This window comes from Crocuta crocuta, unplaced genomic scaffold (genome assembly GCF_008692635.1).
Source record: "Crocuta crocuta isolate KB4526 unplaced genomic scaffold, BGI_CrCroc_1.0 scaffold619, whole genome shotgun sequence".
NCBI classification, from domain to species: Eukaryota; Metazoa; Chordata; class Mammalia; order Carnivora; family Hyaenidae; genus Crocuta; species Crocuta crocuta.
The window spans coordinates 3,509,604-3,535,983 of record NW_027533395.1 but is presented as its reverse complement, the minus strand read 5'-3'; the positions used below and the strand labels follow the sequence as shown (position 1 = coordinate 3,535,983).

Sequence of the window (26,380 nt, the reverse complement as noted above, 5' to 3'; positions counted from 1 at the left end):
CTGCACAAACTGATCTTCTCTTCAGGTGAATTCCATGAGATTTCTTGCTTACATTGTTCTAAATCCTGCCATTAGAATGACAGAAACTGCTTTGGACCCAGGAAGCAGAGGAGTCAAAACATAAAGACACAAACATATTCTTTACCTGAGCCTCCACCAGATTTTTGCTATACAGGTTCCTGTCTGACCTCACAGCTTCATATAGGTTCTGTTGCTGTTTTAATTTAGTTTCTGATTCAGCGATTTTTTTCCTGTAGTCAAAAATCTGCATTTCACGGATTTTTATGTCTTCCATGTTCATGAGAACCTGGGGGAGAAAGAAGTATAGGAAAATGGTTAAATCCCANCTTGTTCCTCCGTCAAGTTCCTCCTAATCCTCCTATACGTGCAAACATATGATATTTGTCCTAGGACAAACAGAGATTTTGATCTAAGGGTAGCTGGTAGAAATGCTAGCAATCAGGAAATCTGACTGCGGTTCTAATCACTGCAGTACAACACAGAAATTCTGCCCAGCTGATTAGGGGCAAACATACATTTTATCGACGCCAGAGTTCTGCTCAAGCATGAAGGCTCAGCACAGTTATTTTGTGATCACAAGAGGAAAAGAAATTTCTTTCAATTCTGAAAACCTCTCCTGAACACCCACCCACCAAAAAAGAAAAGGAAAGGGTGCAGGTTTAAACAGATCTTCACATGGAGCACTGAGAAAGATAAGAGATAACTTAGCTGTTTCGCCACACTCACAGCTTTATAAATTTAACCACGACAAAGAAAAGTGGCCTTTGGACATCGCTAGCAATCAAAGCGCTGTCTTGCTAATGTCAAACTCGCTCCATCAGGGAAACTCAAAGGACTTCATAAAAATGCATTCTATTGTGCACAAAACACATCTAGGAAAGATGAGATGCAAGAATAACTGCCTCTTTTTTGCAACTGTGAAAAACCGAGGCACAAAATTCCACCGTGAGCCAATACTTCTCAACAAGCAATCCATACAATTGAAATTATATAATCATGACTCTTAGCTGCAACGTCCACAGAAATTGATTTTTTAAGGACAAATATCTTCAAAAATCCCTTCAGAAGAAAAACTTTAGCAAGGAAGACTGAACCAATGGAACGACAGTCTAGACAAAAGCTAGAACACATAAGGGGAAAATTCTTCAGAAGATTCTTATTGCATTTTAATGCTGTTCTCTTAATGGCTACAGCTAAAGGAAACAGCAGTGTGACAGAGAATAGAAGGAAGGGCGTGTCCATGCAGTAACATGGGCAGAGAAGATTCCTCTCAAAAGGAGGCATTTTATCTAAAACCTGAAGGTCAAAAGTACTTACGCCTTTGCCAGGCTCATATTCATTGCGCTCAGGTGTGGGCTACCTGTGAGCAACATGTTCCCAAGTCATTGAACTACAGAACCCTTTTATTCCCCCTGTGGAATTAGTATTCCAGAAAATACACTCCAAGAAACCTTGTTCTAATGTTTTCCCATGAGAGTTAATGATAGCTAGTGTTTAATATATTTATCGTTTAAATCTTTAAAGAGATACCTTTCAAAGTTTTCTTAGAAATATTTAAGGAAAAGGGGTGCCTGGTTGGCTCAGTCAGTTAAGCCTCCAACTCCTGATTTCAGCTCAGGTCATGATCTTGCAGCTTATGAGTTAGAGCTCCACATTGGCCTCTGCATTAACAGCATGGAGCTTGCTTGGGATTCTCTCTCTCCCTCGCTCTCTACCTCTCCCCAACTCATTCTCTCTCTCTTTCTCAAAATAAATAAATAAACATTTAAAAAATATTTAAGGAAGGATAGGATTAAATTTTAGTAAAAGCCTTTACAGCATATATTATTTTATACTATCTTTTTCTTATTGGGTCTATTGATTTTTTATACTTGCAAATAAATGTTTCCTTTTACAAGTTTTTAAAAAAATTTTTTTAATGTTTTATTTATTTCTGAGAGAGAGAAACAGCGTGAGCAGGGGAGGGTCAGAGAGAGAGGGTGATACAGAATCTGAAATAGGCTCCAGGCTCTGAGCTGGCAGTCAGCACAGAGCCCGATGCGGGGCTCAAACCCAGAAACTATGAGATCATGACCTGAGCTGAAGTCGGAGGCTTAACCAACTGAACCACCCAGGCGCCCCTCCTTTTACAAGTATTTTAATTTTATGTCTTTATACTTAGTCCATGTGCCATAAATTTAAATAAATGCATCAATGTGAATTTTTTTTCTTTTATTTATTTACTTGGACCTTCCTTCTCTCTTCTACCCATATCAACCCTCATTGACACATAAAGTAACCAGGTTAACAACTTAGTATGTGTTCTTCCACATTTTTCTTTGAATTCTACATATTCTATTCAGGTCTTCTAGCATGATAGTAATAACAGCTAATATTTCTCAGGTACATTCTATCATTTAATCTGCACAAAAATCCTATGAGATACACATTATTAATCACCCTCATTTTACAAAGAAGGAAGTTTAAGTAAAACAAAAGTAATAGCTATTCAACTACAGACAAAGGGATTTGTTTGTCTTCCTTTATCTTGCTTTTGGGGTTTTGTTTTTCTTTTTTAGCAAAATGTGATCTTCTTATACATATTTGTATGCCCCTTGCTTTTTATCTGTTTTAATAGTTTATTGTCAAGTTGGTTTCCATATAACACCCAGTGCTCATCCCACAAGTGCCCTCCTCCATGCCCATCACTCCCCTTCCCCTCTCCCCCACCCCCATCAGCCCTCAGTTTGTTCTCAGCACCTTGCTTTTTAATCTCAGTAATACTTGGGGGGATCATGTGGAGTAGCTCTAATTCATTCTCTTTAAAGGTGGTTTAACACCCAACAGTGTAGCTAAGCCACAATATACTCGGCTCTTCCCCTCTGATGGCCACTAGCTTGGTTTCTACTTTTTTGCTACTCTGAACGCTGCTGCAATAACCATTTCTGCACATGTGTCCTTATGCTCTTGTGTTTTTACTTCTGTTGGGATGGATTCCCAGAAGTGGAATAGCTGGCTCATAAGACATATATATATCTTTAACTTTAATAGATATTGATAGATTGCTTTCCAAAATGGCTGAAACACTTTCCATTTCCATAGTGCCAGCAATAGTTTTCTTAATAGAAAACTACCCTTGCAGTTTCAGGCTAAACCCTCTTTGGTCATACTAAATCATTCTTTAAATGTACTGTTGAATTTGGTTTGCTAGAATTTCATTTAGGATGCTGTATACATATTCACAAGTGATCTAAGTCTATAACTTCCTTTTTCATTCTACTTCAATATCAAGGTTTCTGCTAGTTTCATAAAGTGAACAGAGTACCTTTCTGTTCACTCATTCATTCACTCATCCATTTATTCATTCACTCAATAAACATGTGTTGAGGATGTACCTATGGCAGGCACTGTACAAGCACTAGTGATGTAAAGAACCAGAAGACACATTCCCTACCCTCAAGTTCACCTCTGTTGAGTGACCCCACCACAAAATGGGTAATCAAGGTATGAATATAACCAAGACATGTATAGGGTGTTATGAGAGGTTCAAACACTGGAAGGTTAATGGGTAGTTTCTAAGAATGGTCCTACAAATATTATCTAAGCAGTTAATATTTGGGATTTACACAATTTGTGGAAACTATCTCTTCCTTTATATCCCTCAACCATCCCAACCAAGGACTCACCTTGGACCCCAAGCTCTCCTACATCTGGAGCCTTTATTCATTTTCACTGAGGAGGGCATGGGTTATACATCAGTAGAGCAATGCCGACCAGTATTACTCCAAAGAATACAAAGTGCATGAGCAGTACTTTTTCTAAAGTTATAGAGCCTGAGAACTGTTTGATTCTTAGAAGTTTGAAGAAACTCAATTATAAAGTTATTAGGCTTTCTATGAGTGTTGGAGCTAATTCTCCCTCAATTTTTTCGGTGGCTTCCATAATTATTGATAGTTCTACATTTTCTATTTCTCCTCAAGTCAAACCTTGATGTAGATACGTATTTTTGAGAGAATTAGTTATTTCAACCAAATTTTAAAAATTCATGCCACTAGATTTGTACAAATTATTTTCATATGCTTTTACAGTTTTATTATTTTTAATTGCTACTATCCACTTTATGTGGAAAGAAAGTAGCCCAAAGAATATATACAAAAGTGGTGAATGGTTCAGATGGTTGGTCGAGGGTTTAGACGGAAATAAATGAGAAAATCTGGGATAAGGAGACCTGGGGAAAATGCATGTGGATAGATCTGAAATTAAAAAAAAAACAAAAATAACCCTTCCTTCTCCCATCATTTCTTTGATCCATATCTGTAGAATCTATAGCAGGCATTTTTTAAGGTACCACCACAGTAACAAAAATGTATAAATTACAAAAAGATGTAAAACCCTAAATAAGGTATCCATTACTAGATCAGTTGTTTGTTTGATTTAAAAAAGAAAGAAAGAAAAGAAAAAGCACTATCTTAGACTAAAATTTAGCCTTTCTATGGACATGATCACGCACTTTGGGGTCAGTGAAACAAATGGATTGAAAATACTTTGAACAGCATCATCAGCATTCAGAATATCAAGCTTCACATCAGAGAAAAGAAAAAAATTGCTTGTTCAATCACTTTGAGATATGTTATAACAAGAATAATCCTTTGCACAGACAGAAGAATGCTCCAGAGAAAGGATGAAGCCAAGGGCATTTCTTTTGGGGGCATCCAACATCTGGCTGGCAGGGTCCATCTTTCTGCACACAACAGTGCACAAAATCACAGTGTACTTGCTTCTGGATTCCTGAAGCTGGGAGTAATAAGAACCCATCATAATACCAAGAAGATCAAAGCTATTTTAGCTCAGTGACAATGAAAAAAAAAAAGGAAAAAGGAAAAAGACAATTTACAAAGCAATTTAGTTCTAAGTGTTGGAACTCGACTTGTTTCAATGGAAATCATTCAAAACGATGTCAAATCCTAAAAATTCATAAAATGTGTAGGGTGTTAAGTAAGAGCAAAACCTTTAGTCAGCACATTGTCCGCTGTCGAAAATGGCATATCAGAGAATGTGGGATGCCAGCTGTGGGACTGGAGTTTAATTAATTGATTACACTTTAGATACCTCATACCAACTCATGAGATAAATCCCACACAAATATAGAAAGCTTTGTTACAGCTAGAGACTTGGTGATCCTAGCCTTCATAAGCCCACTTCAGAATAGCCCAGGAAATGCTTACAGTGCACTATAAGGGTACAATCCCGGTTTATAACCTACTACCTTTTCTTTTTCTGTTAAAACAACCTGCCAATAGAAATAAGAGTGAGATAAAAATCAATAATGCATGCTGGAAATCTGCAGCATAGTCAAAACATCATATAGACTAAGAAAGTAGGTCATTGAATTTGGAACCCTTTAACTTACATTTGATGAAATATCAGTATAATAAACTTCTCCTATAAGTTTTTCTGACTCAATGTCAATGGTTTGAATGCTGACTATGCCTTTACCTTCATAATGAAACTGAAAAACCCACTCTCTGAAAACAAAACAAAACAAAACAAAACAAAACAAAATACCCTATGTGGCCAGGCACATGAGACTTTAAGTCTTCTCTGTTTTTCTTGCTTTCTTATTTTATCTTCTACCTTAAACTGAGAGAGGCATATCCATGTGTCTGTTTTTAATAACATATTACACTATATTATAAAATGAGAGATATAATAATATCAACCTCAGATGGCTATTATGAGGATCTAAGTGAGAAGATACATATATTTGCATCTTCATCTAAGGACCTAGCATATCATAATTTCATCATCTAATAAATAATAGATTATCATGATAGGTTAACATTATGTCCTATTCTATAATATTAGTACTTAACAAATTTGATGTTTCTATGGATCAAGTTCTGTTCTGCAGGAAAACAGTAATCCCTAGTACACTAATTTTATTACAATAGAAAAAGCTTATACTTTGTGTATGTCCGGGGTTCTATCCTATGGAAGATGCTCTGTATAAAACTTCAAATTAATTATCAAAGAAACAGGAGCTTCATTTCATCATGAAGTACCTATTTAGTCAGCAATATTTCTTTGACCAACCTTTGCTTTCCTCATTTACTTCTAAGCCCTTGAAAGCACATTACTATTCATTTCTTGGAACTTTGTGTCGGAGGGTTTGGCATGACACTGTTACAGGCAAATAAGCAGAGCACTAAGGGACATGTGGGTAAGGGTCCATTGTGAAACAATGCTTTCTGGCATATAAAATGTCTGGGAGAGCAATGGCCAGAAGCTTAATATTTAAAATGAAAAGGAGGGGGTCTAAAATGATTTAGGTGTATAATGTGCAAGATGGGCCACAGATTTAATGATTAAGCAGGAATGGTTTTACCCAGAATTTACAAAAGTCAGTAAATATGGTGGACCACAACTCACAATGCCATTCCTGGTGCCTCTCGATTTATCTGAATAGTAAAATTTGGAGTGTAGCAGAGGAGAAACCATGAGGATAAAAAGTGCTGGAACATTGGACTAGGTTATCTTATGGTTCTGCAAATATTCACTCCCTCTCCCTGTCCCCACCACCTCCATGGGAAGAGTCTATTTCCCCTTGCTGTTGAGGTTGGACATGAGACTTGCCACAGCCAATGGGATGTCAGAGGACACGAGGCAAGTAGAGAGCTATGAATTGTGCTTGCATGGCTGGGTTTGTCCTTTCCTTTCTTTCCCCATGAGAACACTATGCATCCTGGAGGATCAGAAACATGTAGAGCAAAACCAGACCCAACTCATAGCCTCAAGCTAAGTACAGGCAAGCCGAGCCTCCATCACCTGAATCCCACTCAACTGCAGATGTGTGCAAAATAAGTGCTTATTTCTGCATGCCAGGGAGATTTGGTGGTTGTGTATTATGCAGCATTATCATGGCAAGTGTTGATTGAGACAGGCACGCAAGAAAAAGTTTGGGATTCTGAGCCATCCGACTCTGGCACAGAAGAGGATCATCTTGGGGTGCCTGGGTGACTCAGTCGGTTAAGCGTCTGATTTCGGCTCAGGTCATGATCTCACAGTTCGTGGGTTTGAGCCCCGCGTCGGGCTCTGTGCTGACAGCTAGCTCAGAGCCTGGAGTCTGTTTCAGATTCTGTGTCTCCCTCTCTCTCTGACCCTCCCCTGCTCATGCTGCCTCTCTCTCTCTCAGAAATAAATAAAAACATTAAAAAAAAAAAAAGAAAAGGATCATCTTCGTTGTTTGCAAACGCCAAGTTAAATTAATAAACTGCAATGTAGGGCTTTTAGTATCTAAGATTTCACCTTTTTTTTCTCTAAATGGAAAGAACCAGAAGGCATATATTGACACTATTTTTGCACCCCAGAAGGCAAAAGAGACCACGCAGTAAGTCACTCAGAGCTAAAATTGCCAAGGATAGTTCAGATAAGATTGTCCATTATGGCAATGTGTTTCAAATGAATTTAAACTGAGGGAAGAAGACCCATAATGATAAATATATTATTGGAGAATAATTTAATGTAAGTACCTAAAAGTGAGCCTTTGAATATTTAATTCAGATATCTAATTATACTTTCCGTCCATCTTTCAAAAAATATTTAGTACCTATTTAGGAAATAAGTAGTATGAAGAGCTCAAAATCAAATAACAACCCTTCTATGCATACAGATAAAACTAGGCCAAACCATATAAGTAATTTTGCATTCTGCTTTTACCAGATTCATATTGTGAACATGTTCCCTATTTTTAAAACTACTTTTCAAACACCTGGTTTTCATAATACATAATATTGTCTCCGGCTCAGGTCATGATCTCACAGTTCGTCGGTTTGAGCCCCGCGTCGGGCTCTATGCTCACAGCTAGCTCAGAGCCCGGAGTCTGTTTCAGATTCTGTGTCTCCCTCTCTCTCTGACCCTCCAATTTATTAATTGTGCAATAAAATAAATTGCACAATTTATTTTAAAGAATATTCTTTTATAAAACTCTTTACATTTCTTATTTTTCCACAGATTGAGTTCTTAAAGAATTTTAAATTTAATTAAAGAAATTGCTGGGTCAAAACTTGGAACAACATATACTCACTCCAGAAATAGATAAAAACATCAGTTTTGTGACATTATCCCCAGCTCCCGATATCAGTCCTCAACTCCCTACTAGTAGAATGCATGAAAGGGAATTTTCCATTTGTCCGAAAGAGGTGTGTGTGTCTGTGTGTTTGTGTGTGTGTGTGTAACAGTAAAGAAGGAAAGAAATATGGGAAGAGGCATATTTCTTGTATGTATTAAGGACATAAAGGACCTTAATAAGAAGTATAGAGAGGACTGAAGTTGCCATAGCAACATATATATGCTGTCAGGGATTAAGTTAGAGACAGAAAAATTGCAGTTAATAAATAATATGTTAAGAACTGTGCTCAGATGATTTAGTGATACATTATATAAGCTTATGCGATTAAACATCAGAAATTATGAAAAATGGTTACCAGCAAAATTTGGTACCTTTAGAGGCAAGCCGTAAGAGATTTTTAAATACAGAGAACAAGCTGAGGGTTGCTGGAGGGGAGTTGGGGGAGGGGGATGGGTTAAATAGGTGATGGGTGTTAAGGAGGGCACTTGTTGGGATGAGCACTGGGTGTTATATGTAAGTGATGAATCACTAAATTCTGTTCTGAAACCAATACTACGCTATATGTTAACTAACTTGGATTTAAGTTAAATAAAAAAAGAAGAAGAAGAAGAAGAAGAAGAAACAAAGAAAGAAAGAAAGAAAGAAAGAAAGAAAGAAAGAAAGAAAGAAAGAAAAAGAGAAAAATTTTTTTTAAACTTTGTACCTTTACACTTTTACAAGGAAACAGAAAAATATATAATCCCATATTAAAATCAGTGGCAGCATTCTTTTTATCATTTGTCACCTATTCATCTGTTTAACACACACTTTATTGGTGCCTAGTATTTACCAGCACACTGCAGATGAAGAAATGAATCAGATAAAGTCCCTGTTCTCAAGCACTCTCTGTAAAACAAGATAAACAAATGTGCAAAGAAAATACTCAGGAAGATAATAAGTACCATTGCAGAGATACCAACAAATCCATAAAGGAGAGGTTATAGGAGGCATGACCCCAGAGATGAGCATTTGAGCTGGGTATTGAAGGATAAAGAGTTTTCCATAGAGAGAAGGGAAGGAAGGACTTTCCAGGAAGAACAAAGAACCTGGACTCTGTCTCATAAATCACAGCACACCAAATATTTTGCCTTGCATGGGTTATAGATACGTGCCCAAATACTGACTCACTCTACCAGTGAGGGGACCAAGGCATCTCTGGGTTAGTCCATTCCAGCCCTGAGCAGTTTCCCCCCTTATTCCCACAAGCTATAGACATATTATTTTCTGCATGCACTAAAGATGCACTACCCCAGCTGCTGAGAAGTGACAGAGGTATCTAAGGCTGGGGGTGATACTAAGATCACACTGAAATTTTTAACAGGCAGTTTTGATAGTGTGATGGCAGCCAGGAGTGGAGAGAGACTGATCATCAGAGGTGAAGTAGGAAGCTACAACACATGATTTATTCAGATATACTTACTGTCTCACCATACAGTGCCTCTCTCTGAGAAGGATTTATACACCTATCCAGGGATGTTAGGCTTGGCCACGTGACTTGCTTTAGCCAAGGGAATATGAATGGACAAGCCCTGTGCCCTCCCCTTACCTCTGAGAGCATCACAAGGTCCACTATCACTGTTTCTCCCCCATACGAGGTCAGCCTAAAGTGAAGATGGCATGAAACAGGGCTGCAGCTGATCCTCAAAGGCCACTGATTTAAGCAAAAGATAAATCTTTGTTGCTATAAGCTACTGAAATTTGAGGGTTATTTGTTACAGCTTAAGCTGACGGATGCAGAGCCTGATGGGCCAGCCCAGGCTGGAAAATACCAGCTCCTGAACCGACAGCTGGTCGTCACAGAGTCAGGAAATCAATCAGTGGTGCTTGTAAGATGATTAAGTCAGAAGAGAACTGCTGTATTTCCATGGCTCCCAGTTGGGGGTATGAGAATCACTGGGGGATCTTTTACAAGGAAGACACGTCCAGCCAGGGCTCGACAGAGCATATACATTCGTGTTCCTCCAAACTTATATTCTGCAAACATCTGCTCGGCATTTATTTAGTCTAAGCGGGGAGAAAGCTGATTTCCTAACAGTAACGCATGTTTCCCACTTTCTTAATGTTTATCATTCAAATGTTGGCTGTCCTCCTTGTCATCTTCTCTGAGATCCCACTCCAAAAAGACAAAACAAACGTAAACATGCAAGTGCACTGGTAAACACTGTAGAATGTACTGCAAACCTCACTGAGGAGATGAAAAAGAGGGTTTATGTTGCAAAGTAGAGAACACTTTGCAGGGTGGCCGAGGGGGCTGGTGGTTGGGAATCTCATTAAACATGTCTTTTCTCCCGAGCTGTCTTCTCTCAGCCTCATACTTAAAACTCTCCTCCATCCCCCGGCACCACCTCCTGACACCACGAAACCCCCTCATGAAAGCCCCTGCTCTATGCCATATGCTGAAGGCAGCATAGTCTAACCGCTCATGCTTAATGCCGGCAATGTGTTAAGACAACTGGTTAAGGCAGAATCCAAATCTCTGAAGTCATTCTTCAAGACACTGCCTTGAGCCATTCTCCCTCCTCAGCAGTTCGCAAGAGGTAGAGATCTGGGACTTAGCTACGCAACGTGTGAATTTCTACCACCGGTGAGGTTTCGGGTTCCCCATAGTTGTGTGATCGTTTACCTGATGCCGGTAGTCACTCACATCGTAATCTGAGGTCATTTAATCAGATGCCTTGCTCTTACTAGTCACAATTCTTGGTCCGGGGGGACAAGGGCTTCAGGGCCAGATGTGGGGGGTTAGAAGAAAGGGTGCAGAGATGCTGCTGCTGACAGCTCCTCCCATCCATCCCACCCCCATGCGCCCAGCTCCAGGAAGCTGTGCAGCACGGCGACAGGGGAGGGGGACCCCGGAGCACTGGCCTTGTCCGTGTCGCAGTTTGGCCCAGAGCAGCTCTGGGACAGCTTGTACTCTGTTGACATCATTTCTCTTAAATTCTCACGCAAACCCCAAGCTCAAATCTGAATAAATCCTCTTTGTTACAGTGTGTGACAATCAGAAAGAATGTGCTGGTGTTCCACTCACATCATCAAGGAGTGACTTACCTTCTGGGTAAGGTCACTGGCTTCATTGATGTACCGATCTCGCTCCTTTTCCAGCTGAAAGATGATCTTCCTCTGCTTCTGAGCCTCCTCCTTGTAGTTCTGGATTTCTTCTTCCAGGTTCCTCTTGGTTTGTTCATGGAGCTTTACCAGGTCTATCTGTTTCTGGGTTGCACTGACCGCCTTAAGCATGTTCTAAAAATAAAGACAACAGAGCAGCCACGTTACTCAAAATCCTGGGAGGGAGGGGGGGGTTAAAGGTACCTTGTTTCATCCCTAAAATAATTAGATACATTGTTTTTAGGTGGATAAAAATAATTATATTCTCTACATCTTACTTAGAGATTATGTTAATTTTGCACAAGGCGCACACATACGTAAGTGGACTAAGTGACCACAACATCCAAAGAAATGAGCACTTTCTTGCTCCCATTTTAAAGGTAGGAAACTGAGACTCAGAAGTTAAGCTGCTTGCCTACAGGTTCATACAATAGGGTAGTGGCAGAGGCTGTATTTGAGTCCAGGGCTGGCTGATCTCAAAGAAAACCTCAATCCCAGCTCTAGTCTTATTCTTTTGAGCTTAAAACATTGGAACCTAATCACCTAACAGGGCTTTGACTACAAAGTAAAATAAAGCAAACTCATTAAAAATGCAAATATCTAGAATTAACATATGAGCCAACAGTCTCATTCCTGGGTATACACCCAAAAGTACTAAAAACAGGTGTCCAACCAAGAATTTGTACATGAATGTTCACAGCAGCACTAGTCACAAAAGCCAAAAGGTGGAAACAATCCAAATGTCCATCATCTAATGAACAGGTCATCAAAATGTGGTATATCCACAAAGTAGAATATTATTCAGCCATAAAAAGGAATGAAATCCTGATACATGCTACAGCATGGTTGCAGTTTACATCATTCTGAGTGAAAGATGCCAGACATCAAAGGTCATGTATGAGTCCAGCTACATAAATATCCAGAATAGTCAAATCCATAGAAGAAGAAGAAAGTAGATTAGTAGTTACCAGGGGTGGTGGAAACAACTGCTTTACAGGTGTAGGGCTTCCTTTTGGAGTGATGAGAATGTTCTGGAACTAGATAGTGGTGATGGCTGCACAAACTGAGTGTACTCAATGTCACTAATGTAAATTTACTAACGTAAATTTAAGGTAATGTAAATTTTGTCTTATATGTATTTTACCACGATAAAATAACTAACCCAGTTTCTTAAAGAAATGCAGATGCCTGTGTCCCAACTCCAGAGATTCTGATTCAGTGGATCTGGGATAGGACCCAGCCATCAATATTTTTTTTTTAAGCTGCACTAGTGGTTTCTGATGTTGAAGTGGAAATTCCTCGGATGGGCTTCCTGAGAAGCCAGGCTGTTCCCTGAAAACATGGAGGCAACAGCAGTGTCACTCTGACAGCCACACTCATGCACAAGGGTTCACCTCTCTGGTCATAGCTGAATGACCAGGGACTTTAAAAGTCCCTGAATGACCAGGGACTTTTAAAATAAGGCCTTTAGCTTTTTGCAGCTCAATAGAGCATGTAAACTCAAGAGCTGTTGGTGATAGCCTTTTTTTTTTCCCCAAATAAACTGGGAAACAGGGAAGCAATCTTCCCTGAAAGAGAGAAATGAAAGTAAAACTCAGCAGGAAACCCAGGGGTGGTGAGAGAGGGCTTTTGTGTATCCCAAGATGTCAGGTCAGGTTCCCATCAGCTCCGGTTGGATCCCTGGGTTCCATGAGGCACCTGGTGGTCCCTTCCCAAATCTCTAACTGATACAGACCCACAGCTAGGTCTGAAAACCACAGAATACAAACATACTAAACCTCAGCTGGATGGTGATGCAGAAAATAGAAAAGGTCAACTTTATTTTCAGGTATTGAATTAAACCTTCACTCTGTAAAAGACAAAGCCACTTTAACATGACACTAAAAGAACCAAAATATATTAACATTGCTGCCTGTCAAACCGTGTCCCTCAGTCATTCAATGAAGGTGGCCTTTCAAGTTGGTGGGGAAAGAATGTATTACTAATAAAGGTTCATTGCATACCTGTGCAGAGCCAGGTGCTGTGCTAGGCGCTAAGGATGCACTGACCAGAAAAGAAAGGAAAATATACCCTTCCCCAGAGGAGGAACTGACATCAATCAAATCAGACAAATAAATGTGGAAGTAATGGTGCTCTACATGTCCTATTGTGGTAGAAAATATTGGTTGTTTACCAGAATACATAAAATATAAATGGATTAAATGTATATTTTTAAAATAAATTAAAAGGGGGCGCCTGGGTGACTCAGTTGGTTGAGCGTTCAACTCTTAATTTCGGCTCAGATCATGATCTCAGGGCCATGAGATCGAGCCCTGCATCAGGCTCTGTGGTAAGCATGGAGCCTAATTAGGATTCTCTTCTCTCTCTCTCTCTCTCTTTCTCTCTCTCTCTGTCTCTCTTCATCTGCCCCTTTCCCCAACTCAAGCATGCTTTCTAAAATTAAAAAAAAAGTTTTAATGTTTATTTTTGAGAGAGAGAGAGAGTGTGTGTGTGTGTGTGTGTGTGTGTGTGTGAGCAGGGAAGGGGCAGACAGAGAGGGAAACAGAGAATCCGAAGCAGGCTCCAGGTTCTGCACTGTCAGCACAGAGCCTGAAACAGGACTCGAACTCCCAAGTCAGGAGTTCATGACCTGAGCTGAAGTCGGACACTTAACCAAGTCACCCAGGCACCCCTAAAATTAAAAAAATTTTAATTAAAAATCTAAATTCAACAACATTGTTTGCATGTGCAAATTTATAGAATAAAGGAAGAGTTTCCAGGATTATGCAAAAAAAACCACTATGATTTTCTAAGGAGAGTTCAGCATATAAAGATATGTAATTTCCTACTATTTCTTAAATTTTTAAATGTTTTATTTATTTCTGAGGGAGAAAGAGAGACAGCGTGAGCAGGGGAGGGTCAGAGAGAGAGGGAGACACAGACTCTGAAGCAGCCTCCAGGCTCTGAGCTAGCCTCCAGCACAGATCCCAATGTGGGGCTCAAACCCACATGAGCCACCCAGGTGCCCCTCCTACTATTTCTTAAGATCCCTAGTCTCCGTTAAGCTTACAGGGTGGTCTATTTTGTCAATATTTGTTCAACTCTGGGAAACCTAAGAAATCATAAAAGTTGGAATGAAAAAAATAGAGGCTGTTTCTATTTGATGAGATGAAGCTCTCTTGACTAAAAGCCATCATACTAGACTGTTCTGGAAGCAGTCTCTCCACTCTGTAACTGGCCCTTCAATTTTATTTTGTTCCTGGAGGAAATCCTTGAGCAGGAAAGTTTACCCTAAATCCTTGGAAGTAGTTAATCTCCTAAGAGAGACTGTCACTGTAAGGAATCCTCTGGAAGGGTTTGGAAAGGAAAGGGATGGTGGTAAGGGCCCTTCCTTGAATGGAGGCTTTCCAGGCCTCAGGCTCTCCCAACCCCTTCCTCAGCTTTGGACCAGATTGACCTCCAAAGACTAGGAGATGTAAGGGCTGAAAACAAAACCAAAAACCTACAGTCCCAAAAAGGTGCAAGGAAGGTTGCGTCATCAACTGGCTGTTCTTTCATCAAAGACCTCAAAGTTAGAATTTTATTAGTGGTCATTTGTATCTTTTGGATTAGCAAAAGTTGCAGATTACAGATATCAAATTCAGAAATTTTGATCAACTGCTCAGGATGCCAAATAACAAACCAGCAATAAAATCAGCATCCACACAGCGCTCTGAAATCCGCCGCTCGTTTATATGATAATTCCTATGTCCCTTTGTGTTCACTGGTGATAATGCAGTTTCAATTCTTGGCCAGTGAATGGTGGACTGCGCCCAGCAGCTTGGAAGAAAACTGAGCACGATTATTTATTTCTAATCTACTTTTGTTCGCCTCAGAGTTTTCCTTCCCCGCACAACCGGTAATGGGCAGATATCATAGCACTAAGGAAAGACATTTATTTACCAGAGCTACGGAAACAAACTCACCTTATTTAATATGTCCCTTTCTCTCAGAAGCTCATCCATTGCTTTCTTATCAAGTTCTGCTTGTTTCTTTGAAGCCTCCACCTCTAAATGATGAAGAAGAAGAAGAAATATGGAGCCAACCTAAGAAAGAATCTGCCGAGGCCAAAGCCAGTGTAACGCAGAAACTGCTTTATAGGTTTATCTGCAGCTATAAAGCTACTATTTATTGAGGGTTACATGGTCTTCACTATAATGCTGTGGAGGCCCCTTGTCCCATGCAAGAGATGGAAACTGAGGCTTAGTGGAATTAAGCCACATGCCAACCATCTGCAGCCAAGAGGTGAGTGGCTGAGGCTGGGAGCGTGGTTTCTCGGACTCCAAAAGTCCTTGCTCTTTTTAAATCGTTCTAATGACACAAGTAATTAGGAATACAGACAGAAATGAGACATCCAAATAACAAAAGGGGAAAAATTTTCAAGTCAACCAGAACCTATTTAGGATTTTGATACTTCTCTTTCCAGACTTTTTCCTATGCAAATATGCATGTGCATAAAAATATAAATATATCCACATTCATATACACACAACAAAAGTGAATTATACTATACATACTGTTTTGTAGCTTGCTTTTGTAATTAACTAACATAAAATAAATGCCTCTCTATATTATAAATGTGCATCTACAACAGAATTTTAATGACTCTGTGATATTTCACTATATGAAAATGCGCAATTTATTTAGCCAATCCCCTACCTTAACATTTAAATTGCTTCCATTTTACTTATTTATTTGCAATTATAAGCCATAATTCTGTGAAAGTTCTTGTTCATTCGTTACTCTAGAAGAGGAAGTCCTAGATCAAAGGTGATTTAACCAAAAAAAAGACATTTCTTTCTTACTTCCAAATTTCTCTCCAGAAAACTAATAGCAGCTTAAATCCACACCCAGACCACCACTGAATATTATTATTCTCTTTGATCTTTGACAATCCAATAAAGTATCAATGCCAGTAGGTTTATATTTCATTTAGATTTCCTTCATTAGTAGTGAAATCAACTACTTTTTCATGTTTAATTGTCACTTACTTGTATTTCTGATTTTTTTTAAAACAGTGGGCTTTTTAAACTTTATTTATTTATTTTGAGGGGGGGAAGGGGCAGAAAGAGAGAGAGAGAGGGAGAATCCCAATCAGTCTCCACACTATCAGCGCAGAGCCCCACGCAGGGCTTGAACTCACAAACTGTGAGATTATGACCTGAGCTGAAACCAAGAGTCGGATGCTTAACCAACTGAGCCACCCAGGCACCCCCTCTATTTGTTCCTAAATTTGCCCATACTTGCCCTATGCCCATTTTCTCATAAATTGTTTATTCTTTTTGTGGATTTGTAAGAACTCTTTCATTAAATCTCTCAATCTTGTCTTTATGGTTTCCCCATTTGGTGTTAACTTTTTTCCGAAAAAGTAACTTACTGTTATGCTACATTTTCTTAATAATCCATACTCAGTGCTGGTATGAAGCAATATCTTTACCTTGATGATAATCTTGGGTCTTTGATTCTTCCAATCTCTTCCACTGATCTGTTTATCAGGCATTTTCACTATACTACTTGATGATTATTGAAGCTTTATAATATTAAATACCTAGCCCAGTAAGGTAAATGCTCCCTCCTCACCCCTTTTTCCAGAATTTTATGGCTATTATCACCTGTTTATTCTTCAGGAGGAACTCTAGAATCAGTTTTCAAGTCCCAACAATATAACTTACTGAAATTTTTATTGGAAATATTAAATATATAAATTTAGGCATATTTATATCTTTATCATATTGAGCTTTCCCATCCAGGAACTTTGTATATCTCTCCATTTTTCAAGTCTTCATTTATACCCCTCAATAGAACTCTGGAGTGTGTTTTATATATGTGTCTTGCAGATATCTGGGTAGCTTTATTTATAGATATTTTATTACTTGAGTTGCTATTGTGAAAAGGGGGTTTTCCATCATATATTCTAACTGAATCTTTGTATGAAAGGAAGCTATTGATACCTATATATTTATTTTATAACCTGCCACTCCAGTGAACTCTCATTAGTTCTGGCAGTTTATCAGTTAGTTTCTTGGGTTTTGTGGTAGAAAATCATAACCCATGGAGGACTCATGCTTCTAACTCTTATGTCCAGTGCCACTGTTTGATCAGACACATCAAAAGGAAGAAGTCTCCAAGAAGAAATAAAGATGTTAACAATATCTATAAAACAACCAGAAGAGCGCATGATGACTTCTATAAATATGATTTAAGGATGAAGAATTGGGTTCAACACTGAATGAATAAATTTATTTTTTTCAAAACTTAGAACTACTGCAAGCAAAAAATACAGAAACTTAAATATAGGAGTATTTTGAAAGTCACTAAACCAGTTACAAAATATGATCTAGTAGTTCATTTTTCTTCCTAACTATCACTGAAGTCATTCAATTGTAAACTCATCCAAGACTGTAAGCATCCTGAGGACAGGGACCTCCAGGCAGCCAATGGCTGCCTTGGTGATTACATATAGTAGTAGGCACTCAATTTATTGAATGAATGAATGGAGAAATTGTCAATATAAGCTCCAGCTGTACCTCAGTAAAAGATTATTTCCTGATGTCTTAGAAGGAAAATATCTGCACTTTTCAAAGGCTTACATAACAAATACAGCTCACTGTTGAACAGCATAAGACTTAGGAATGCTGATATCCTGTGAAGATGAAAATCCATGTAAAACTTTTAACTCCCCCAAAACCTAACTACTAATAGCCTACCATTGACCAGAAGCCTTACTGATAACATAAACAGTCAATTAACACATATTTAGCATGTTATATGTATTATATATTGCATTTTTACACTACAGTAAGCTGGAGAAAAGAAAATGTTACTAAGAAAATTATAAGGAAGAGAAAATACATTTATAGTAATGTACTGTATTGAAAAAAATCCACAGGTAAGTGGACCCATGAGTTCAAATCAATGTTGTTCAATGGTCAACTGTATTTCTAATAACCTTACCTAGAGATTTGGATTTTACCTAACTTTTAATAAGGCAATGTATATTTTTATGCTGTTATGCATGTTATCTCATTCAGCGACCTACAACTCACATGAGTTCAAGGAGGTGTTCCTGCCTCACCTACTCTGGTGTAGTCAAAGTCAAACCCAGATCCTCTGTGTTCAAGTCCAAGGCTCTTTCTGCCATACCAAATTTGACTAGCATATCCTATTTTCAATTACATTCTTTTTCAGAATGAGATGGCATTTTTTTCTTACTACTTATATAAATAGTAATATGCCTAGATGATAATAGATGCCATTTAGTAAGCATTTACTATATGTTAGGTACTTTCCACAAGTGCTTTATGTGTATGAGCTCATTTCATCCCCTAACAAAAAATACGATGAAGGCGAGATCTTAACTCAGGTAGACATGACTCCGTAGTTTGTATCCTTAATGATTTTTCTGTGCTATATGACCTTCCATAGCACTTAAATTTTTCCTCCACAGGGCAATCTGATAGCTGGTAAAACAAGGTTTCATCACATGGTAAAGTAATAACAGAGAAAAGAAGTTAGGAGCCATTGGGGTGCCTAGGTAGCTCAGTTGGTTAAATGTCTGACTTGGTTTCAGCTCAGATCATGATCTCATGGTTTGTGAGTTCAAGCCCTGCATAGGGTTCTGTGCTGACAGCGTGGAGCCTGCTTGGGATTCTCTATCTCTGTCTTTCTCTGCCTTTCCCCTGCTCACTCTCTATCTCTCTCTCTCAAAATAAATAAACATTTTTTAAAGGGAAGTTAGGGGCCACTTATTTTTGTCTCACTGATTCTTGGCACAATATTGTCCCAAATATTGCTAGTGGGGGGACATTCGTTTTAATTTATCCCCTATCTTCTATGAGAAAAGGAACAAAAGGAAAAGGTCATGTAGAACCCAGACTTAAGAGTATAGATGTTATTTATTCCAGTGACAAATAATGAGCAATACTTTTGGCTGGATTTACACTGTGCCAATATAATCTGTTGAAGAATTTTTTAAGGTAGGAAAGTTCAAGGTATTCAACACGATGTCCCTGCATATCAGCTGCTTACCAATGTGAAAATTGTTTTACTGGTTACAATTGGCATGGTTTGTGTTTGGATGCATAGAGCCCTGGGTTGCCAAATGGCATAAGTCACCAATGAAATGTTTACAAATGAATATAACAAAGCACAAAATGGTTCTTGGGTTACCTCTCTCTAACCCCAAGATCTGATTTTTTAGGGTTTCCTTGTGCTGTTCCACCTCTGACTTTTGATCTTCAGTCTGGTGCAATTTCTTATGGATTTGTTCTCTGATTTTGTTGAGCTTCCCAATGTCAAGCCGCATCTGATGGACTTCTTCCTCTTTGGCCTGCAAATAGTGAAAGAATTAACCAGGGACATTCATAAATAAAGTACCAGTGATTAGGTGATGGTGAACTCAGAACTCATAAAAGGAAAGTATTCCTATGTCAGTGTTGTGTGGGTTAAACAAAAACACACATTGTTTGGTTTTGAGAGAAATTGAAAAACTATTCTCTGAATAAAATATGTGGCTATATAAGCTAAAAAGTAATGGAAAGACTGATTAGACCTGATTTCTCAAGGTACCACTGAATTGTTGAGTCAAATAGAGTAAGAATGCTGAGTTGTACATATCACAAAAGTGTGAATTTTGTATACGAATGCTGTATTTGATTAGCAATCTTTATGGACTCACAGGGTGATCTCTCTCAGCAGGTTATTAAATTTTTTTAATGTTTATTTATTTTTGAGAGAGAGAAAGACAGAGTGTGAGCAGGGGAGGGGCAGAGAGAGAGAGAGAGACAGAATCCGAAGCAGGCTTGAACTGTCAGCACAGAGCCCAAAGTGGGGCTTGAACCCACCAACCATGATATTATGACCTGAGCCGAAATTAGTTGCTTAACCAACTGAGCCGCCCAGGTGCTCCTCTTTCAGAAGGTTGTTAACATGCTATAAGATATTCAAATGCAGTTTTGAACCCACATGGCCACTGGAGTACAACTATGTACACTAGAGAAAGGGCCCTCCTTCCTCAGAGGATGTTAGTCAATGGGTGTACATACAGATACATGGATAGGGCATCATTAATAGGCAAGTCTACATAATTGCAAAAGGCAACAAAATAATAACTCTAGCAAAAGAAAGCACCAGGTTTTTGTCAATGGACTTCAGGTTTTATGAATTTTTAAAATTCAAATTAAATTCATTTTTTAAATCTGCCATTCCTAGAAATTACTGGAAAAGCAACCAGTGCTTCTTCTGCAAATAGACATTAGCAGTTATCCCCAGCTATTGACAAGGATGAAACTGCACTTAGCTGGGCATGTCATTCTCAGATTATTGCTAGGAGTAGAATCCCATAGGTTCAGAATCTGATAACAAAAATATTCCATCTTTCAAGGTGCCCCATTCATGTTATCAAAGAAGAGAATTAATGGTGTAGATATTTTTACTTTAATTTTACCTTAAGAGCTAATATACTATTTTGCTTTAAGAAGCCATTTAATTTCTGCTTCAATTTATAGCTTTCTCATAAAGGATGGTTTCAAGTCAAACCATTCTGGACTGCTTTAAATACTCCTCAGCCTCAGATTTACATGGTCCAAATTAGCTGAACTAAGGTCCTTTCCTTAGTTCTAACTCCGTAGTTATTAATCCAACCCTGTGGTTAGGCTTCAGAAAAATCCTGAAAACCTGAGACTGAATTCAAAACAAGATAGAATATGTGCAAATAAGTGTGTGTGTGTGTGTGTGCGCGCGCACGCGTGCACATGTTCTCATCAGATTCTTAAAAGGGCATAAGACACAAAAATTGTTATGATTCACTGATCGTATCTATGTATCATTCTTGATAGGTCACTCATTTTATGCCTAGTATTCTAACATAACCAGAGAAGGGTTTATGGATTTTTTTAGAATCAGTGATAAACATAAAGCTCTGTTAAGCATGTAGGTATACAATATGTACCCAAGTATAAAACTGTTATCCAAACATAATTTGCAAGCACTCTTCATTGAGGACAGGGAGAAGAATGGGAAACCTGTCTTGAAATTTACAGTGGATAGAAGTAAAACTCATGGTTCTACAATCCTGGAAGTAGACACCCAATAGTACCAGTGCATCCCCCACCCCTCCCATTCTACCTTCTCCATGCAAGTAGTAAAATATAATCTGACTTCTTTGCTACCCACTCATGTAAATGGTTTCTAGCTTAGGGCAATTAGTTACTTGCAAAGTTAAATTACAGAGATGAGTATCTGAGCTTGCTCTCAAAAATATTTGCATAATCATATGATCAACATTCAGGTTTGTGGTTTTATAAGAATGGAGGTCATCAAATTATCTGCTTCCAAGCAGAAAGCAATCACTGTAGGCTTGCGCTTGCCTCTGATGTATCAAGGCTAATACAGGTTATCCAACCAAGGGCTCCAACCACTAGAGCAAATCTGTATTAATAGGGAACAAGGGCAGCTCCTGGGTGGCTCAGTTGGTTAAGTTTCTGACTTCGGCTCAGGTCATGATCTCAAGGTCCTTGATTTTGAGCCCAGCATCAGGCTCTGCACTGACAGCTCAGAGCCTGGAGCCTGTTTCTGATTCTGTGTCTCCTTCTGTTTCTGCTCCTCCCCTGCTTGTGATCGGTCTCTCTCTCTGTCTCTCTCTGTCTCTCTCTTTCTCTCTCAAAAATAATTCATAAATATTTTAAATATTTTTAAATAAAATAAATAAAATAGGGAACAAGGGAGGGAGTACTAGGCAACAGATCAGTCACTTGGTGTTTACCTTGAGCTCCAATGCCTTCTGCTGGTTTTCCTGGGATAGCTGCTCACAAACCAAACTGTGTTGTTCATTCTCTTGCTGAAGTTTAGAATTTCGCATCTGAAACTGCTCCAGTTCCTTCGCAGCTCTTTCGTTCAATATCTGAAAGATGCATAAGGAGCTGGTTAATGCTTTTTAATCTGATTACAATATCTGCACATCCACACAGGAGGCCCCACGAACCTCCTGGGACCAGCACAGCAACCACACTTGTTTTTTTGTCTTTGTAGATATCGTTCTTTATCCCTGGTGAAAGCACGAATGCACTGAAATATGATGAATGTTAAATGGCTGAGGCAAATGATGCCTTCTAATGAATAACACAGAGCACAGAATTTTTTTTTTCTGAGAGCCTTGGGAAGTCTTATTCACAGGTGGTGGATAAATATTTTAATGCCTGTTTGCTGTTTGGCAAGCTTCACATAAGCAACAATTGCTATAATCTTTGCAAATGAGCTAGAGATTCAAACGGGTTTGATCGGTTGTAGAGCTGGGAAGCCACATCTTCAGAAGCAAAGCCTGCATTAACATGCCTACAACATTCTCGTGGACAGAACCGTTCACCAACACCAGCACAGAGATGATTCCCCATAAATCCGACTGAAGTCGAAGCTGTAGAACAGCAGCTGAATGATTTCTATCTGCCTGACTCCAGTGTCAGTGGGGTTTCCTCTTCCCTACCTTGACTATCCTCAGCAGACACGGTTTTATAAAAACGGGATTATATATTTTGGCAGGGCAGGGGAAGTCATTTGTATTGGCAGACTAGTGAGATGATGAAGGGGGAAAATGCGCTAAAGAGAGAAGATAGTTTAGACAGTTATCCCAAAATATAACTTGATGCAAGCAAAGGTTAAACATGGAAAGACTTCATCCAATTTCCCATCAGTAGGGACTAGATAAAATATAGCCAGCTATGCTAAAAATGAAATTGTGTTTCACATGAGTCCTGCATATTGCTAAACAACAAACTGTAATTTAATCGTGATGTTCAAAAACTTCTCAAATTTCATGCTCAAAGAAGTCTAATGTTTTTCTTGTGGATACTTGCACAACTATCTGATTTCTACCTTTATACAAAATTAATAAGGCAATTAACAAAGAAACTTGTTCTAATATCTATTTTTAAGTGGAAAAAGTGCTGTATGGCTTGGCAATTCTTTGGAAACTTCTTAAGAGAAACTATTTTCAAGAAATGACTTTTCTCAATTACACAAATTGCTTCTTTAAGAAATGAGAAAAGATGGAGCACGATTATTACTCTTTGAGTTACCTTCCACTACTATGATAAGGGAAATGTTAAAAATAGCACCATATTTAAAACACATAAAGACTGCATATGGGTTCCTAAACTTGAAACGTAAAACTAAGCCCCTTAAAAATAAACCATGTTATGGTCACACAAGTAACACTATGAGAGTGAATGGTCTATTGCACTCTGTCCAATATTCTGTCTGATACCTATTCTGTCCGATAGATTACCTACTAGCCCATGTGGCTATTGAGCACTTGAAATGGTACTAGTGCAACTGAGGACTTGAAGTTTTGTTTTATTTTATTTTATTCTATTCTATTCTATTCTATTTTAAATAACTTAAATAGCCATGCATGGCCAGGAGCTACCATACTGCACAGTGCCACTCTATAACCATGTAGCAACATAAATGAATCTCACAAACAGAATATTGAGCAAGTTAGATACAAAAGAGCCTACCCTCTATGACTGTATCTCTGTAAAGTACAAAAACAGACAAAAATAAACTCAGTTTAGGATTCAGAATAGAGGTGACTTTTAAGGGAGAGAGTGACTGGGAGGGGGCACAAAGAAACATCTGGGGTACTGTTCCTCGGGCCTGGTGCAGGTGACCAAGATGTGTTGAAGTGGAGAAAATCAATCAAGCTGTACACTGTTGACTTACACACTTTTTTGTGTGTATATTATACATCAATAGACTGTTAAAAAGAAATTAACCCGTTGGAGCTGGGGGTAAAAAAACCCGTCATATCTACCCATAAGAGCTGTTCAAAGAGCAATGCGGTGCTCAGGGTTGTGTTACCCACATCTCTAGTGTAGAGAGTCTGCTTATTTCCAGAGAAAACTCAAAGCGCTCCTAAGGCCCCCTTTCTTGTTTTTGCAAGGACCATGGTGCAGCCCACACCCCGCGCACCTTCTGTTCCTTCAGCTGCTGCTCCAGCCTCTGAAGCTCCTCCTTGCTCTTCTGCACATACTGCTGCAGGGCCTTAATTTCTGTCTGCCTGGTGTCCATGTCCGTCTGAATCTGCCTGAGCTCTTTCTCCAGTTTTTCCTTCTTCCGAGACTCCCTTGATGCTTCATTCTGACGTTGCTGGATCTCTTGCTGGAACTAGGGGCACAGAAAGGAGAGAGGAGGAAAGGGATGAAGCCAGCACCAGGACGGATCTCAACCAGCTGACCTGCCCCCCTTCTCAAATCTTCTAGTTTCAGGGCAGTCACCTTGTGGTAGTGTTTCCCTTGCAGGACAGTCATCTTTGAACCCTAATGTTCAAATTTTCCAAGAATACTCTGTATTGTTTTTCAGAACCTTAACACCAGAAATCCACCCTGATGGTGGGAACAAATCCACAAAGAATGATATAAAATCCAATTAAATAGGGAAACCCAGGGGTGCCTGGGTGGCTCAGTCAGCTGAGTGTCCGACTTCAGCTCAGGTCGTGATCTCGTGTTTAGTGAGTTCAAGCCCTGCCTCGGGCTCTGTGCTGACAGCTCAGAGCCTGGAGCCTGCTTTGCATTCTGTCTCCCTCTCTCTCTGCCCCTCCCCTGCTCACACTCTGTTCTCTCTGTCTCTCAAAAATGAATAAACGTTAAAAAAATTTTTTAAAAAGTAGGGAAACCCAGAATTCTAGAGAAGTTAAACATTGAAGGAATTTACCCAATTCTTATCAATATGATCTAAATAAAATGTTGCCATTTACCCTAAATATTAAATTATGTTTTACATGAGTCCTGGATGTTACTAAAAACAAAGCATTATAATTTTATCATGATGGCCAAAATGTATGAAAAATCTGTTATCTCATGCTCAAAGGAATCTCCTGGGGATTGCATGCGTGTATCATCTATTTGACTTCTGGGCTATTATAAAAAGTGTTCAAAAGGGTCCCTTACAAAGGAGAAGGGCCAAGGGAACTACTTCCACCATCTCCAGATGCGGGGCATCCATGCCTTTGCCAGGGACACATTTTTAAGCCAAAATTGTAAGAAGTGTCCTGTCTTAGTGACCTCTCAAACACGCAATGTTGAGAAGAAATGCACAAGTAAAACTGTTCTTGCAAGAACAAACCAGAAAACAAGAAGAACTGTGGATGGCACCAGGGGGTAAAGCTGAGCAAGGAACAAGATGGGAAGGACTTCTAGAAGGTAATTCTCTTTCCTCTTGCCCTCCGTGACAAAGCAGACCTGGCTGATGGTCTGCTCTGCCTCTTCTCTGCATCGCTCCGTTTCCTGCTGCTGTTCAGTGGTCTGAGCTAAGGACTCTCGTAATTTCACCACTTCTGACAAGAGCTGGTCTCGCTCCTTTGTCACTTCTTCTTTGAACTTCAGTAAATCTCGGATACTAAAAAAGAAGAACACAGGAGTCAGACTTAAAGGCCATCTGCTCAGGAGCCCCTCCTCTCACCCCATGAGCACATTTTCATGGGAAAGACTTTGGGTCAAGAACTAATATCATTCAACTGTGAAAGAGGAGGATCTTTATGCCCTGACATGGACATGGCAGCTGCTTGTGAGTTGTTAATTGGAAAAGAAATTCCAATAATAATATACATCATATGATCCCTTTTCTGATCTTTAAATAATTACAGTGCCTGTATATAGGTGTATGTATGTGTTTTATAGGCATTTTTATAGAAGTCCAAGAAAATAGCCAAACTGGTAACTGGCAACTGGTTATCTCTGAAAAGTAGAATTTAGGGTTGGAAGAGTTGGAGGAGTAATTCTTACTTTTTAGTTTCCAAGCCTCTGTATTACTTGAATTTGTTACAGTAAGAGTATACAGCTATTGTCAACTCTTAAAATTAATCTGACTTCAAGAGAATGTTAATTAAAGAAATTATTTGTTTAATATATCCAGGGGAGGGCTGTGATCACAGCTATAAAGTCTAAAATAAAGCATAAAGGGGCGCCTGGGTGGCTCAGTTGGTTGAGCATCTGACTTCGGCTCAGGTCATGATCTCACCATCCATGAGTTTGAGCCCCACATCGGGCTCTGTGTTGACAACTCGGAGCCTGGAGCCTGCTTTGGATTCTATGTCTCCCT

General features: G+C 39.1%; 1 protein-coding gene across 1 annotated transcript in view; it reads right to left on the bottom strand.

Moving 5' to 3' along the window:
• CFAP58 (cilia and flagella associated protein 58) overlaps positions 1-26,380 on the bottom strand; it is a 106,231-nt gene that overhangs the window by 69,525 nt on the left and 10,326 nt on the right. The window contains exons 4-10 of the mRNA XM_077748374.1: positions 25,522-25,678; positions 24,254-24,448; positions 22,050-22,187; positions 19,457-19,616; positions 15,214-15,296; positions 11,213-11,404; positions 146-307 (exon numbers count right to left, since the gene is read on the bottom strand). Coding sequence (XP_077604500.1) covers positions 146-307; positions 11,213-11,404; positions 15,214-15,296; positions 19,457-19,616; positions 22,050-22,187; positions 24,254-24,448; positions 25,522-25,678 — 1,087 coding nt within the window. The remainder of the gene's footprint in view (positions 1-145; positions 308-11,212; positions 11,405-15,213; positions 15,297-19,456; positions 19,617-22,049; positions 22,188-24,253; positions 24,449-25,521; positions 25,679-26,380) is intronic.